This window comes from Diabrotica undecimpunctata, chromosome 8 (assembly GCF_040954645.1).
Source record: "Diabrotica undecimpunctata isolate CICGRU chromosome 8, icDiaUnde3, whole genome shotgun sequence".
Taxonomy (NCBI): Eukaryota; Metazoa; Arthropoda; class Insecta; order Coleoptera; family Chrysomelidae; genus Diabrotica; species Diabrotica undecimpunctata.
In genome coordinates this window covers 128,029,600-128,043,689 of record NC_092810.1, presented here as the reverse complement: position 1 = coordinate 128,043,689, position 14,090 = coordinate 128,029,600, and the positions used below count along the sequence as shown (strand labels likewise).

The window sequence follows — 14,090 nt, the reverse complement described above, 5'->3', positions numbered from 1 at the left end:
CAGGCAAGGACTAATTGACTTATTTTTTGTTTTGAATCTCTATTTTAAGTTTTTGAGTAGCCTTGTACAAATTTGTGTTATCTTGAGCAGCTCTGCTTTGTTGCTACTTCCTTCTTATTTTCTCTTTTATTTTTTTTCTCTTTAATTCATTTTTTAGTTTCTTTTAAGTAGGTGTTTCATTTTACTTTTTTTCTTAGAGTGGGAGTACTTTCGCATGTTGATGTTTGTATATTTTGAAGAAACAACTCCACTTCCTCATCTAAATGTTTAGGTTTTTTTAATGGTACTGTTAATTCAGTTATATCTTTATAATGAGTTCTTTTAATTTAGTTTTTGTAAGTTTTATTAAGGACGTGTGTTATCACTTTTCTTATTGTCAGACATTGCACACCGATCATACTGTTTTAAATCGCTAATTTTAACAATCATATGCACTAATTATCACACCTAGCGTATTCAACCCGCTGGTCCTTCACGAAATGATTCGAAATGACTAAGAACCATTAATTGACCCTAGCCGCCTGAACCGAATTAACCTCAATGAAAATCCGCCTATGTGTGATACCATTTAATATGATACCATTAAATGAAACCCCATTAAAAGCAGGCACCTGTTTTTTACACATCGCTAATTTTTCGAATATATCGTGCAGATACTCGTACAATGTTCAATGTTAAAAATTTCCAGTAATCAGGTGGATACGCGCCAGTTCAGTTTATCTTCTCTAATAGAAATCCGAACCGCGATCTCTTGATTTGCGTTTTCTTTTTCGGTTTTAATAAATATGTACAGAGAATACGAGAATGGAAAATTTATGAATTTTCACTATAATTCGCCGCGGCCTCCGGAGTATATAAAAAAATTTACCACTGTGAATATGTTGACATATAGGTTAAAAGCCATTCTGAGAAATTTGGAAATTTGGCAGACTACCTTCAAATCAACAGTAAGTATTAAAAGAAAAACAATTTTGCAATTTAAAAGACAGAGCATTGAGATAAGACAAAAACAAAAATATTGAGATTTTTTTTTTCTGATGAATTTTCTTATTATTAAGAACCATATTCTTTTAAAAAACGGCGAACGAAATAATTGTGCATATAAAATCATTGTGACTCTTAATTGTTTAAATATGTTGCTTTTGTGATTTGTATTTGTTATAGATTTTTAATGTCTCTTTTAACACGTTGAGTGCGGATGTCAGATCCTGAGACTTATACTCTGAACTGAAACTTATATATTTATAAAACTCCTATAAGGTAATTAATAAATGTTTATTAGTAATTATTAATCATAATATAGTGAAACAACAAAAAAATTTTAAATGGCTCACATGTATGCCACCAAGTACAAGATAAAGGTACTTGCACAAGGAACGCTTGGCGCACATGTATGTCGCAGAGAGAAGATTTAAAATGTTTTTATACTCGAATACAAACAAAAAAACCTAATATATTATAAGTAACATACTTTTAGGTCCCGTGAAAATTTCCAAAACATGTTCCAACGCACAACCCTGGTTTTTCCTGACACATAAGGCAATGGCATAGTTCAACTCATTGTAATAGTTCTTCACTAAAATTTTTCGATTTTTTGGAAGATATTTTACATGATTTAGAAATTTTAACCTTTTCTTACTTTAAGTGGACTCTCATCTGGCTTATATTATTTTTGGTTTATATCTGTAAGATAATTATATAGAAAATCTTATATGCTTCAACATATATTTCTAAAAATATTACCCAACCATTATTTTTATTTGTTTGTATGATATTTTAGTTGTTTATATATTCGTGAACCAATGTAATTATAATTGAAGAATACCTTATCCAACAACCTGATAGTAAATTTAAATCATTCGGTGCACTACCGACAAAAAAAAACACATTTTAAAAATGTGTATAATGTAGGTGGCTGTGGTATAATCAATGGCATACATGCGCGCCGTCTGCACATTGGTGAAGGCACCATGTGGCACCATGTTCCCGTAAATTTTGCCCAGCTTGTTTGTCTGTCCTTTATCTCACTTGCTCTCTCCCTGTCTGTGCGTTCTATATTCTAGTAGTAACAGATTTTTTTTCTTATAATATGTGTCAATCATCCACAACATTTAATTTTTATTTCTCTGTGTATTCTCCCCTTTTCGATTACCGGTATATAAAAGAGCAATTAGATTCAAATTATCATCGATATTTTACCTTTATTAGCCACATTTCTAAGCAATACTAATCATCACTAATCATCTGCAACACACCATCCTCCTTTGCTGACTGTCATTTGCATCTTCTAATTCCGATATTCACATTTTCACTGGAAAAGAATCCTGGTTAAGTCCCAGAATATCTAATTCTTTTGTAAAACTTAATGGTTATTCGATTTAGCGTAAAGATCGTTAATATCGTGCTGGAAGCGGAGTATGTGTTTACTTTCATAATGGCTTCTTTAAAAAATCTAAGATAAGTACTGTAGGCCACAATCTAGAAGGTATTGAATCTCTTATATTTAAACTTATCTTTTAATCAAGTTGGTATGCATCTTCTTGTCATCTATAAACCAAACATTTTATTTATTCTGACCCTTCACTCTTTTCGTCTCTCGCCAAATCAATGTGTGAATTTATTGAAAAATGTAGTAGTGCAAGAGAAAACATAACCTATCACATATCGTCAAGGTTATAAACCTTCACGTTATTAGAAAAATCTAATGGTGAAATTAATTAAAAGAACAGGTTTGTGAATTATTTGCCGAAACATTTTCTAACACATTTACAGTTGACACGGAGGATACGTTTTCATATTTGCCTCTTACTGTCAGAATACATAATGGAATGTTTATCAACAATTTACATCTCTACTGAATTGGTTTTTAGTTGGGTCTTAGGTGGGAAAATCTAATATAGTCATCATCAGAACAATAATTAACATAAATATAGTAAGCATATTTTTTCGCCAGTGTCAGTCTTCGAAGATCAGCAGAGAACCACTTGGGAAAAGTTGACGTTCTATATTTCTTCAATGGCACAAAGTAATCAATTCCTATGAAGAGAACTTCGTAGAATAATTTTGTAGCAACTTTAACATCATTAACCATACATACCTACCAGTCTATGGAAGCAAGGAAGTTGTTAAGCGCAATGTAATCGTCATTCCGAAAATCGTAAAACAACTCATCATAAACCAACTTATTTCTATTTGTTTTTTTCAACATCGAGGTTTAAGCAGCATTCATAACCCACATGATGGATTCTAGAATCTACAAGGGGATCACTTACTTTTAAGATATTAAGCTCCCTAACATTAGAAAAAACTAAATCCAAAAATACATTACGATTATTGGGAATATTATTATGTTGATACAATTTTAAAAAACCAAAGACTTGAGCAATATTTGCAGCTGGACCACCTGCAGCACAATGCTCCATTACACCAAACTCATCATTCTCTCATGATGTATTGGGAAGATTGTAATCACCAAAAACATATGTTGTGCTGTGTATTGTAGAACAACATTTTCCACAGTTTGACAATGCCAGTTGTATACTTCGCGAGGTGATTGTGGAGGTATGTAAACACCACCGACCACAAACTTGACTTCATTAATTTGACATAAGATATATATTTGCTCAACCCGATCTTCACGAATACTAATGGCTTGTGATTTTAGCTTTTTGTCAACAAACACTAGTACACCACCGCCACTCAACTTTGCACTGGTTCTCTGGCTGGGATCTATCACACCTGTAGATACTAAAACTATCACATTTAATTTTACAATCAGTTATGTTATTATTCAAGTTACTCTCCACTAAAATAATTATATTGTACAAGCAGCAGGAAACATTCACATTCACAATCACAGTAAAATTTTGATAAAAAACTGTTAATGGGAAATATACTAGTTTTTTTTGTAGTTTAACTTAACAAACTGTAGGAACACCACTGCATAAATGCATAAATTTTCATCGCCTGCAGATTTTCTTTCCTCTAGTTCCTTTTTAGCTGCCTTGTAAGCGTCTTGTTTCATCTTAGTTTGATCCTTTAAGATTCTATAAACAGTATTTCGAAGCTTAAGAGCCTAGACTTAAGAGCCTTTTCACCGTGTTAGCATTACATATAACTTTGACTGGTCTAGCTTGATTGTAACTAGACACTTTGTTAACTCGAATAACACGTGATAGGGTTGATTCCTCTTGCTGTAAGCCAAGTAAAAGAAAGACCTCACACACCTGAGATTTGTCATAGCTAATGCGATCAGCTAATACATTAGAGTTATATTCAGGAACTTTATAAATCATAAGATTTTGAGCTCTATCTATACGTTGTTGTACTTCATAAAAAACTGAATTTTCTGTTGTCTGTGAATTGCTCTTTTCCATTAATGTAATCTTTTCGTTGAGACTGGTGATATCTTCTTCTTCGCACAAACATAGGAACACTCTCAAATGCATCACGACAGGTAGCGCAAAAGTACATAAGTAGACGTTTCTGCAAAATAATTGCCCGTATCTCGGATGTGGACAAGCCAGAGCATTTTTCTGCAATGTGTATCCTTGAACGGCAACTGTCGCATGCTATTATTTGCTTTTCATCAGTACCAAGATCTTGGGAACAAGCGCTACAATTATTGATCATTATAACCTCAAAATTTTATCTTAAAATATTTCAGTAATCCTCGGCTTTTTGCGGTCTATTATTTATCAAATATAAAAAGCAATAACCGAATTAAATATTACGCACAATATTATTTTTAATATGCTTTCAAAACTTAAAAAGTTTTTAGAAATATAAAGCGTATTAGGTTAAAATAGTATTAGGTTCTTTAAAGACTACTATATCTCCTGGATCGGAAAATATAATTGTGTAGATAGTTTAGCGGCTCCAATAGCATCTTTACTGGCCAAATCTTTGCAAACAAATTTAATCCCAACTTCATGGAAATCTGGTATATTAATACCGATATATAAAAGTGGAAATACACTCCTTTCGACTAATTATCGACCGGTAAAAGTTCATGTTAACATGTCATGTGAACAGTTCATATTCAAGTTTCAATAACATGTTATTTCAGTCTCTCAACACGGGTTTCTGCTGAATCTTTCTGTAACTAGCAAACTCCCTCTCTATCTTAATGAATGAACTTTATCTTTAGCTATAAAAAAATTAATGGTGAAGCTAGAACATTACGGCGTGCGTGGTGAGTTGTTATTGTAGTTAGAAAACTTCCTCTCTAAAAGAACTTTTTCGGTCAAAATGGAAAATGACTGCAGTGTTCCACGTAAAGTAGCTAGTGGTGTCCCTCAGGGATTAATATTAGGGCATATTCTGTTTTTGCTGTACGTATCTGATTTAACGTGTAGATAGCAGTCGAAATCTACCGAATTGGTACCAAAAGCCAACAGCATCGGGCAGGTATATGAATTACTTTTCAAACCACACCACTCGTCAAAAATATAATACAGTATTGGGTATGAAAAACAGGGTAAGGTCCATTATTGATGATAATTTGTTACACAAAAATCTGGACATATACAAAATTTTTCGAAACAACGGCTATCCTAAACATATTTTAAAAAAACTCATTTACAGCAGTAATTTCTATGATGGTCCTGTCCTTGGCTCTAACAATGAGTCAATCAAATACAAAAAACTCCCCTTTATTAACGGTCTAACTCAGTCTGTCATATCCATATTTAAAGATGTTTCCAATATTAATATAGCTAAATACAATACCATAAATAGCAAACAACTTTTTTCTAAAATTAAAGACCCAGTACCAACCTTATATAGGAGTAATGTGGTATATGAAATACCGTGTCTGGGATGTGAAAAAATCTACATTGGCCATACATCGCAGTGGCTAAAACAACGTATCACACAGCATAAAAGTGATTGCCGCTTAAGAAAAAATTCTTGTGCAGTTGTTGAGCACTACAAAAACACCGGCCATCTGTTAGACTACAACAATGCTCGTATTTTGGCTCAGACTGAAAATTACAAAAGTAGGTTATTTTTGGAGATGTACCACATTAACAAAAATAAACAAACTTTAAATTATAAAACAGACACGGGGCAATTAAGCAACATATATTGCAATATATTAAACAAAATTTAAAACTACACTCACCTTAATGATTATTCATACTAACTAGCCTTAATGATTAATTAAAGAAATACTATTCCTCTAATGTTTTCTTACATTGTTATTTTTTGCATTTTGAAATAATTTTTACTTGTTCCATCTTATTTATTGTTAACGAACGTGCTCAAAGATATTTTAAATTTTAACATGCATTTTATTAAATGTACAGATACATCAGCAATAATGTTATTTTAATATTCAATTTTATTTATCTGTATAATATTTTAATTTCTGTAAGTATTGTAAATCTAAGTGTACGTCAGTGTTTTGAAATGTTTGTTTTTTACAGTTACTCCCGATGAAGCTATTAAATAAATGGCGAAATATTGAGCTTTAGAAAAAACAAAGATTTTTATTTAATATAGACCACATACCCGATATTTCCAACATACTAATAAATTGTTTTATATATATATATATATATATATATATATATATATATATATATATATATATATATATATATATATATATATATATATATATATATATATATGAGTGTGCACATGTGTGGTCTTAATAATGCTTGGAAAACAATATAAAAATTTTCCATTCTAAAACAAACAACAATATAAGTTCTGGGAACATTTTGCTTTTTTTTATTTATTCACTAATAAATAAATTGTATCGAATACTGTGTACCAATATCTTTCCAATCAATCATTATCTTTAATTGGGACTTAACGATGAAATATGATGATTAATTTTAGCTCATTATTAAAAATAGAAACAACTAATCAAGATGTATTGTTTTATTTTACAGTTATCTTGTAATACATTGCTTATTATAATTTATTTACTATTTTTTACATAATCGTCAGTTAATTGGTCATGTATTTTTTGGTCATGTGAAGATGACGGCGATGGAAATCATTTATATTATATTATATTATAATAAATGGATGTTTTGTTTAATTTCTGTATACAGTGTGTCCGTAAAGTATGGAATAAATTCGATATTTCCTAAATGAAAAGCCTTTTTAAAAAAATCTAAAACTAGTTGATTTTTAAATTTAATGTTCTACAGCTTACAATAAAATTTCATTAAACAAGGTAATACATATCACAGTGATGTCGTCATCGGCTCTTTTTTAAATGTAACACCCTGTATTTTAGGACATTTTTAGATCGATAAAAAGTATAATACTGGGGGTCTAATGGATATAATTTGAAAGATATGAGCTTAGAAAATTAATTTTTATTGATTTATAATAAACTCCTGAACAAAATTAACGCATCACTCATATTTTTCTCAATAATCTTTATTTATTAATAATTTACTGTACGACAAGTTGCCTATGAACCTTGTTTGACAGTGACAGTTGTTATGTAAGCTAATAATAGTCCTGTTTCAACAATAATTTGTATTAAACTTCGTTTTAGACTAAAAATGAGTTAAACTTTTCATAAAAAGTGCCGATTAAAGCAAAGTGCTCGTGAGAAACAAGCTTTTTATTGTGATTGTGTCTAGCGAAGGCGAGAATAAAGGTTTGTAAGCTGCATATATCTCTCCTAAAGTACCTTTTGGTGGTGGCTCTAAAATGTTTGGGGGGGGGGGGAATTTGTTTTTTTTGAAGCTCGTACGGAGTTCATCCCCATATACGTACGAGGTCTATAAATGCTCATTATTACTTAGACCCATGGACGTATAAACACAGACGTGTTTATGCGTCTGTGTTTATACGTCCATGCTTAGACCACATTATTGTCAAACATGCAATGCCTTTTGCTCCGTTTCTTTGGACTAATTTTTTATTCATGTGAGACAACGCTCGTCCTCATGTGGCTCGACAGGTTATTGGCTACATAAATGATGTTGATATTCCATTATTAGAGTGGCCACCTAACAGTCCGGGCATGAATCCTATAGAGCATCTATGGAACTATCTCAAAAAAACGATTCGAAGTCGTAGACTCCCTATTGCCAATCACAACCAACTCTTTGAGGCCGTTATTGAAGAATGGGAGAATATTCCGCCAGCTTTTGTTGAGAATTCGATATCAAGCATGCTTCGACGCATAAATGCAGTCATAAGAAGTAGAGGAGGGATTTATTGTTGATGTTACTTTACTGATTTTTTTCTTTTTGCAATTTGGAGTTATGCTAGCTTATCTACGCATTTCCGGCAAAAACAAATTTTTAAAGAAACAATAAGGCAAATGAAGGTCATGATAAAGTCATGTTGGACTTATTTGTAGGTGTTTATTATTATTTCAATGTAACTTAGTTTTATTTTGTGTTCATATTGAAAATATTTAGATTAATAATTAAAGTGGTGCGTTAATTTTGTCCAGGAGTTTATTAATAAATGATAAATAAATTATAATAAATAGCTTGAAAGTAATCCAGTAATTAATACATGACTTAATCTTAAATGCTCTAATTGTAGCCCTTGTTGTATTTGACAGTAACCCAAACGTTGTACAAATTCTTATAGAACCTTGTTTATGCTTTCTTGAGAAATATTGCTTATTTCTTGCATGTTTTTACATGTAGTGACTTAGTGGGTCTGTCCTTTGCTTTTAATATTATTTTAATTGTGACGTTTATCTATACTTGTTAGCACCGAATTTTTACATGCTTATCCACATTTCTTCTTGAAAACGGCATGAATTTCCTGCCGAAACGTCGAAAAAAATATAAAAATGTCTTAGTATCAAAACAATTTTTTTATGAACCTAAGCCCAAGAAAATCCACTAAAAATTATATATTAAGGTTCAAGAACTAAACTCAAACTATATATATATATACATTTGTCAATTTGTCATAATGATTGCCAACCTTCAGTAGTGGAGAGGACATATAAGAAGAAAAAGAAAATTAAATAAATTATCTACATATATTGTAACAGATCACGTGGAAATATGCCCCCATACGTTATTATCTACTTTAATACCCTAATAATTAAAAATAAGAAAACATAGCTGCTTTCCATTAGTGATTTATTAGATAGAAAATCATATTGTTTGACAAGAAATATTTTTTAATAACATATAATACTTTCTTCTTAATGATATAGAAGGTGTTTATTACATTAATTACACGCAGAAAATCTAAACAAAAGAATTAATTTAATAAACAATCATTCCATTATACAGTAATAAACGCACATTTACCACGGACAGTATTTTAATTTAAATAAGACAATAATGGAATAATGCGCAACGTGGTAGACGAGTCGCCGAAGTGATAGCGAAATGAATTCTTTAGTGAAATGGAAAGTGGTTTTCCTTATATTAACTCTTTAGATATAGCAATATTAGTATTTATGTTTGGTCAATTGACCAAAAGAATATTAAGATTATGTAATATAAAGAATAGTGAAAACAGTGAACTCGGTTTAAGATGCAGAAAATGCGGAAATGTTATATCCACATCTTTAAACGATAGAATCTTATATATAGCGACAATTTTTACACATAACTTTTTCAAATTGTGTTGGCACAATGCTACGAGGGCAAAGACAAAATGTCACATGACAGAATGGGCATGGCATACAGAGACTACCACTACTATAGTCCTTTTCCATCATATTAATAGCACATTATGTATACAAATCCTCAACAGGTCAAAAAACCATAGGCGTCACCCTATACTTGTTTTGAAATAAATAAAAAAAAAATAATATTTTAACATGCCGTCAACAATTCATTATCTTTTAAAAAATCTTCTGTAAAATAAGTGTCCACTAATCTCACTATACCTTTTTTGTGCGTAAAAAACGTCGGTATATATGACACACGATATTATACACGGGTGATTAACGAGAGAATTCAATGTTTCACGAAATAAATTAATGTAAACAGTAATTTAAAGGTGATTATTGTTTTCTATACAAGTTATCGCCTGACACAAAAAGAATACCTTCTTTGAACGATTACCTGGAATTACTGATAAGGCTTCACTAATGATAGTTTAAGTAGTTTTTATGCCACATTACAGCTTATGCCAATAATATAAATTAGAAATTGTTTGCATCTTCCATTTAGTTCACAAACCATACATACTCGTATGTATGGTTTGTGATTTAGTTTGTAGATGTACATTGTTCATGTCTTACTTACCTACGTTTTTGTTGTCGATATTTTGTTATTTGCATTTAAAAATGACGCCGACAACAGGTTTTATCCCGGTTAAGTGTAGTTTTAAAGGTGCCTTCAGTCTAAGAGAGAAAAATATAATATTAAATGTACACGATGCACTTGTACATCAACGCCCTTTAAGTAATGTTCGTGAAATCGTTAACATGTGTTCAAATTTGACAGGGGTTGGAGAAGCAACAATTTATAGATTCCTAAAAGAAAGAAAAGGAGGAACTGTTTCATCTCCCAAGAAGAGTGGAGGGAGTAAACCCTTGGAAATTGAAGAAATACATAAAAACATGATAAGACGCAGTGTCCACTCATTTTTTTTTTAACAAAGAATTTCCAACATTGGACAAAATCCAAACATTAATTAGAGAAAACGAAGAGTTACCAATCATAAGCAACAAGAAATTATGAGAGATGGGATTTCGTTGGCAAAAGAATAGAAGAAAATCCGTTTTAATTGAAAAAGATTACATTGTATGTTGGAGACGAGATTATCTGGAAAAATGCTGTTAGTCATGCTCACAAGGAAGAAAATAAAATGTGGAATTTGGATAATATGACTGATGCAATGCTGGAACCGGTAATAATTAACATTGGAGTTGAAGATTCCTTAGATTCTGAAGAAAGCAGTGAATCTGAAATGGAATTTGATTAAAATAATATTCATTTTTTTACAAATCGGCCCCTGTTACGGCCACAAATTATTTTATATATAACCAATAAAATAAACATCTTACATTTCTTGCAAATTCATTAGTACCTGTTAATCTCCATCACTCCGACACTGGCAACTTTATTTAGGGATTAGTAACCCTCAAAACTATTGTATTCTATTCTGCTTCAACCTTCATACCTGGTGGTCATACTCAATTTAAAATTGTTTTCCTATATACTTCTGTAAACTTGTTGACAAATATCTATTTTTCATTGAGTCACCCGTATCAACAGTTTAGGGATTTGCATACATAATGTGCTATCAATATGATGGAAATGGACTATAACAAATTCATATAATTAAGAAAGTACTAGCCTTTATGTGTTACCTATTAAAAATTGAATAAAATCCGATCATTAGTATGAAATCTCTAGAGCTGTTAATGACCCTCTTTCTGTTATTTTCAAAACGAAGGAAAATTTACTGTTCAAATAAAGTAAGTAGAATTAGATTCTACTGATGCTGCCCTATGTCAAACTGAAGATGAATAGATACAATCAATTTCAGTTTAATATCTTCGGGAAAACGCTTGTTGAAGACGAGAAAAAACTGTATTTTTTTCGTTCTCACGAGTGTATGTGAATCAAGTCCTATCCAATTACGAATGTTCTTCAGCCAGGAACATTGCCAACGCCAGGTCCTCCAGCAGCCCATTTATTTCAGTCATATCACTTGTTCTATTCTCAGAGATAGGTTTGTCTACAAGTTTCATTCCATGACCATGATCTTGTATTTATTCACCTTACTGATCAGACCGAAATAGTCGCCTTCTCTAGTTAATCTTTTTAATTGAAATTGAAGATATTTTGCGCTATCTGTTAACACCGCGCATCTGTTGCATTCTGAGTAACTATTGAACAAAATTGCCTATAGGACACATTCTTATAATACTCTATGGTTTCAAAATTTCGCCTTGTTATGGGTGAGATATGTTTACGTTTTCTTGCTGCAAGCTGGATCAAGTTATTCTCACCAAACAGTTTCTTTATATATTTGGTCCATAATTATTGTTCTTCCTACTGATGAGATATGTATTAAATTTTTGTTATCGTTGTGTAATTCAATATATGAGCGTTTTCTCGAACTCCCTGTAACTTCTTTTATTGTTTGTCGATATTAAATAGATCATGTTTGTCTTGTAGTTGCTCAATCTCAATCCAATCTTTTTCATCCATACCTCTTTGACTTGTGTAATTTTACATTTTATGTTGTTATTTACTTTACGGTATTGTGTTTGTTCTCTGTTTTTAATGTTCTCGTTAACCCATTAATTCGACGATTTTGGTGGTCATATCTTTCTTTCTCCTAGTTTTTTTTAACTCATAATTTGTCGATTCCATATCCTCTTTTTCCTGGTTGATAGTTCCTCTGATTTTATCAAGTTTGTGTTGTTAAAATATTGGAAGATATCTTAACAATATCATTGAGCTTTTGACTGAGCTTTTGACTATTTGGATGTTTAGTCCTGGTTCTTTCTTCTTTACTAATATCTTGAGTCGGAATCTTTGATTATCAATTACAGGATTGTGGTCTGAGCCAATGTCCGTACGCGGGTATGTTTTTATGCACAATATGTCATTTCTGTAACGTTTTTAGGCTAGTATGTTATCTATTTGGTTTCTCACTGTTTTGTTAGATCCTGGAGATAATTTTAGATGTAAAGGGGGTAATTTGAACAATGTATTTGAGATTTGCTAATTTTTCCTCATGGCAGAATTTTACTAGTATATCTGCACGATGATTTCTTTCATGACAGTTCCTGATCTTCTGCTGTGTCTTCAGATGTTTCTTTGTTTTCTTCATTCATTTTTTCTTATAGAAGATTTTATTGTTTTTAGATCTGAATAAAAATTTTTAATTTCTGTATTGGGTTTATCAGTGGAGGAACTACTGCTAAGTACTTCTCGTTCTAGAAGTAGATCCGTTAACTATCCAATATCTTCGGGGTAAATACTTATATTCTTTTTAAGAGTGAATCCATTGAGTAATTGCTTGTTAGTAAAATTATAATGTATATATAATGTATATATATATATATATATATATATATATATATATATATATATATATATATATATATATATATATATTATAATTACATATACTTATACTTACATATACTTTACGGTATTGTGTTTGTTCTCTGTTTTTAATGTTCTCGTTAACCCATTAATTCGACGATTTTGGTGGTCATATCTTTCTTTCTCCTAGTTTTTTTTAACTCATAATTTGTCGATTCCATATCCTCTTTTTCCTGGTTGATAGTTCCTCTGATTTTATCAAGTTTGTGTTGTTAAAATATTGGAAGATATCTTAACAATATCATTGAGCTTTTGACTGAGCTTTTGACTATTTGGATGTTTAGTCCTGGTTCTTTCTTCTTTACTAATATCTTGAGTCGGAATCTTTGATTATCAATTACAGGATTGTGGTCTGAGCCAATGTCCGTACGCGGGTATGTTTTTATGCACAATATGTCATTTCTGTAACGTTTTTAGGCTAGTATGTTATCTATTTGGTTTCTCACTGTTTTGTTAGATCCTGGAGATAATTTTAGATGTAAAGGGGGTAATTTGAACAATGTATTTGAGATTTGCTAATTTTTCCTCATGGCAGAATTTTACTAGTATATCTGCACGATGATTTCTTTCATGACAGTTCCTGATCTTCTGCTGTGTCTTCAGATGTTTCTTTGTTTTCTTCATTCATTTTTTCTTATAGAAGATTTTATTGTTTTTAGATCTGAATAAAAATTTTTAATTTCTGTATTGGGTTTATCAGTGGAGGAACTACTGCTAAGTACTTCTCGTTCTAGAAGTAGATCCGTTAACTATCCAATATCTTCGGGGTAAATACTTATATTCTTTTTAAGAGTGAATCCATTGAGTAACTGCTTGTTGGTAAAATTATAATGTATATATATATACATATATACATATATATATATATATATATATATATATATATATATATTATAATTACATACACTGTAAATTATATACACTTGAAATTATGCAATTCTTGTCCCGATGCAGAATTGATGTTCCTGGACTTTCAGCAACATTATCACGCACTGTTTGGATTTCGATATTGACATTTGAGCTGTTTCTTTTTGGACGAACAGAGTGTTTAGTATCACCAAT

The 14,090-nt window shown here is 31.1% G+C and overlaps 1 protein-coding gene across 2 annotated transcripts in view; it reads left to right on the top strand.

Moving 5' to 3' along the window:
* blot (solute carrier family member bloated tubules) overlaps window positions 1–14,090 on the top strand; it is a 133,596-nt gene that overhangs the window by 63,527 nt on the left and 55,979 nt on the right. Inside the window, exon 1 of one of the 2 annotated variants that reach the window (XM_072541005.1) lies at window positions 681–947. The exons of the other annotated variant lie outside the window; for it this stretch is intronic. Within the exon in view, the coding sequence (XP_072397106.1) occupies window positions 786–947 (162 nt within the window). The 5' untranslated portion in view covers window positions 681–785. Of the gene's footprint in view, window positions 1–680; window positions 948–14,090 lie in introns of those variants that run through there. 2 annotated transcript variants of the gene reach the window in all.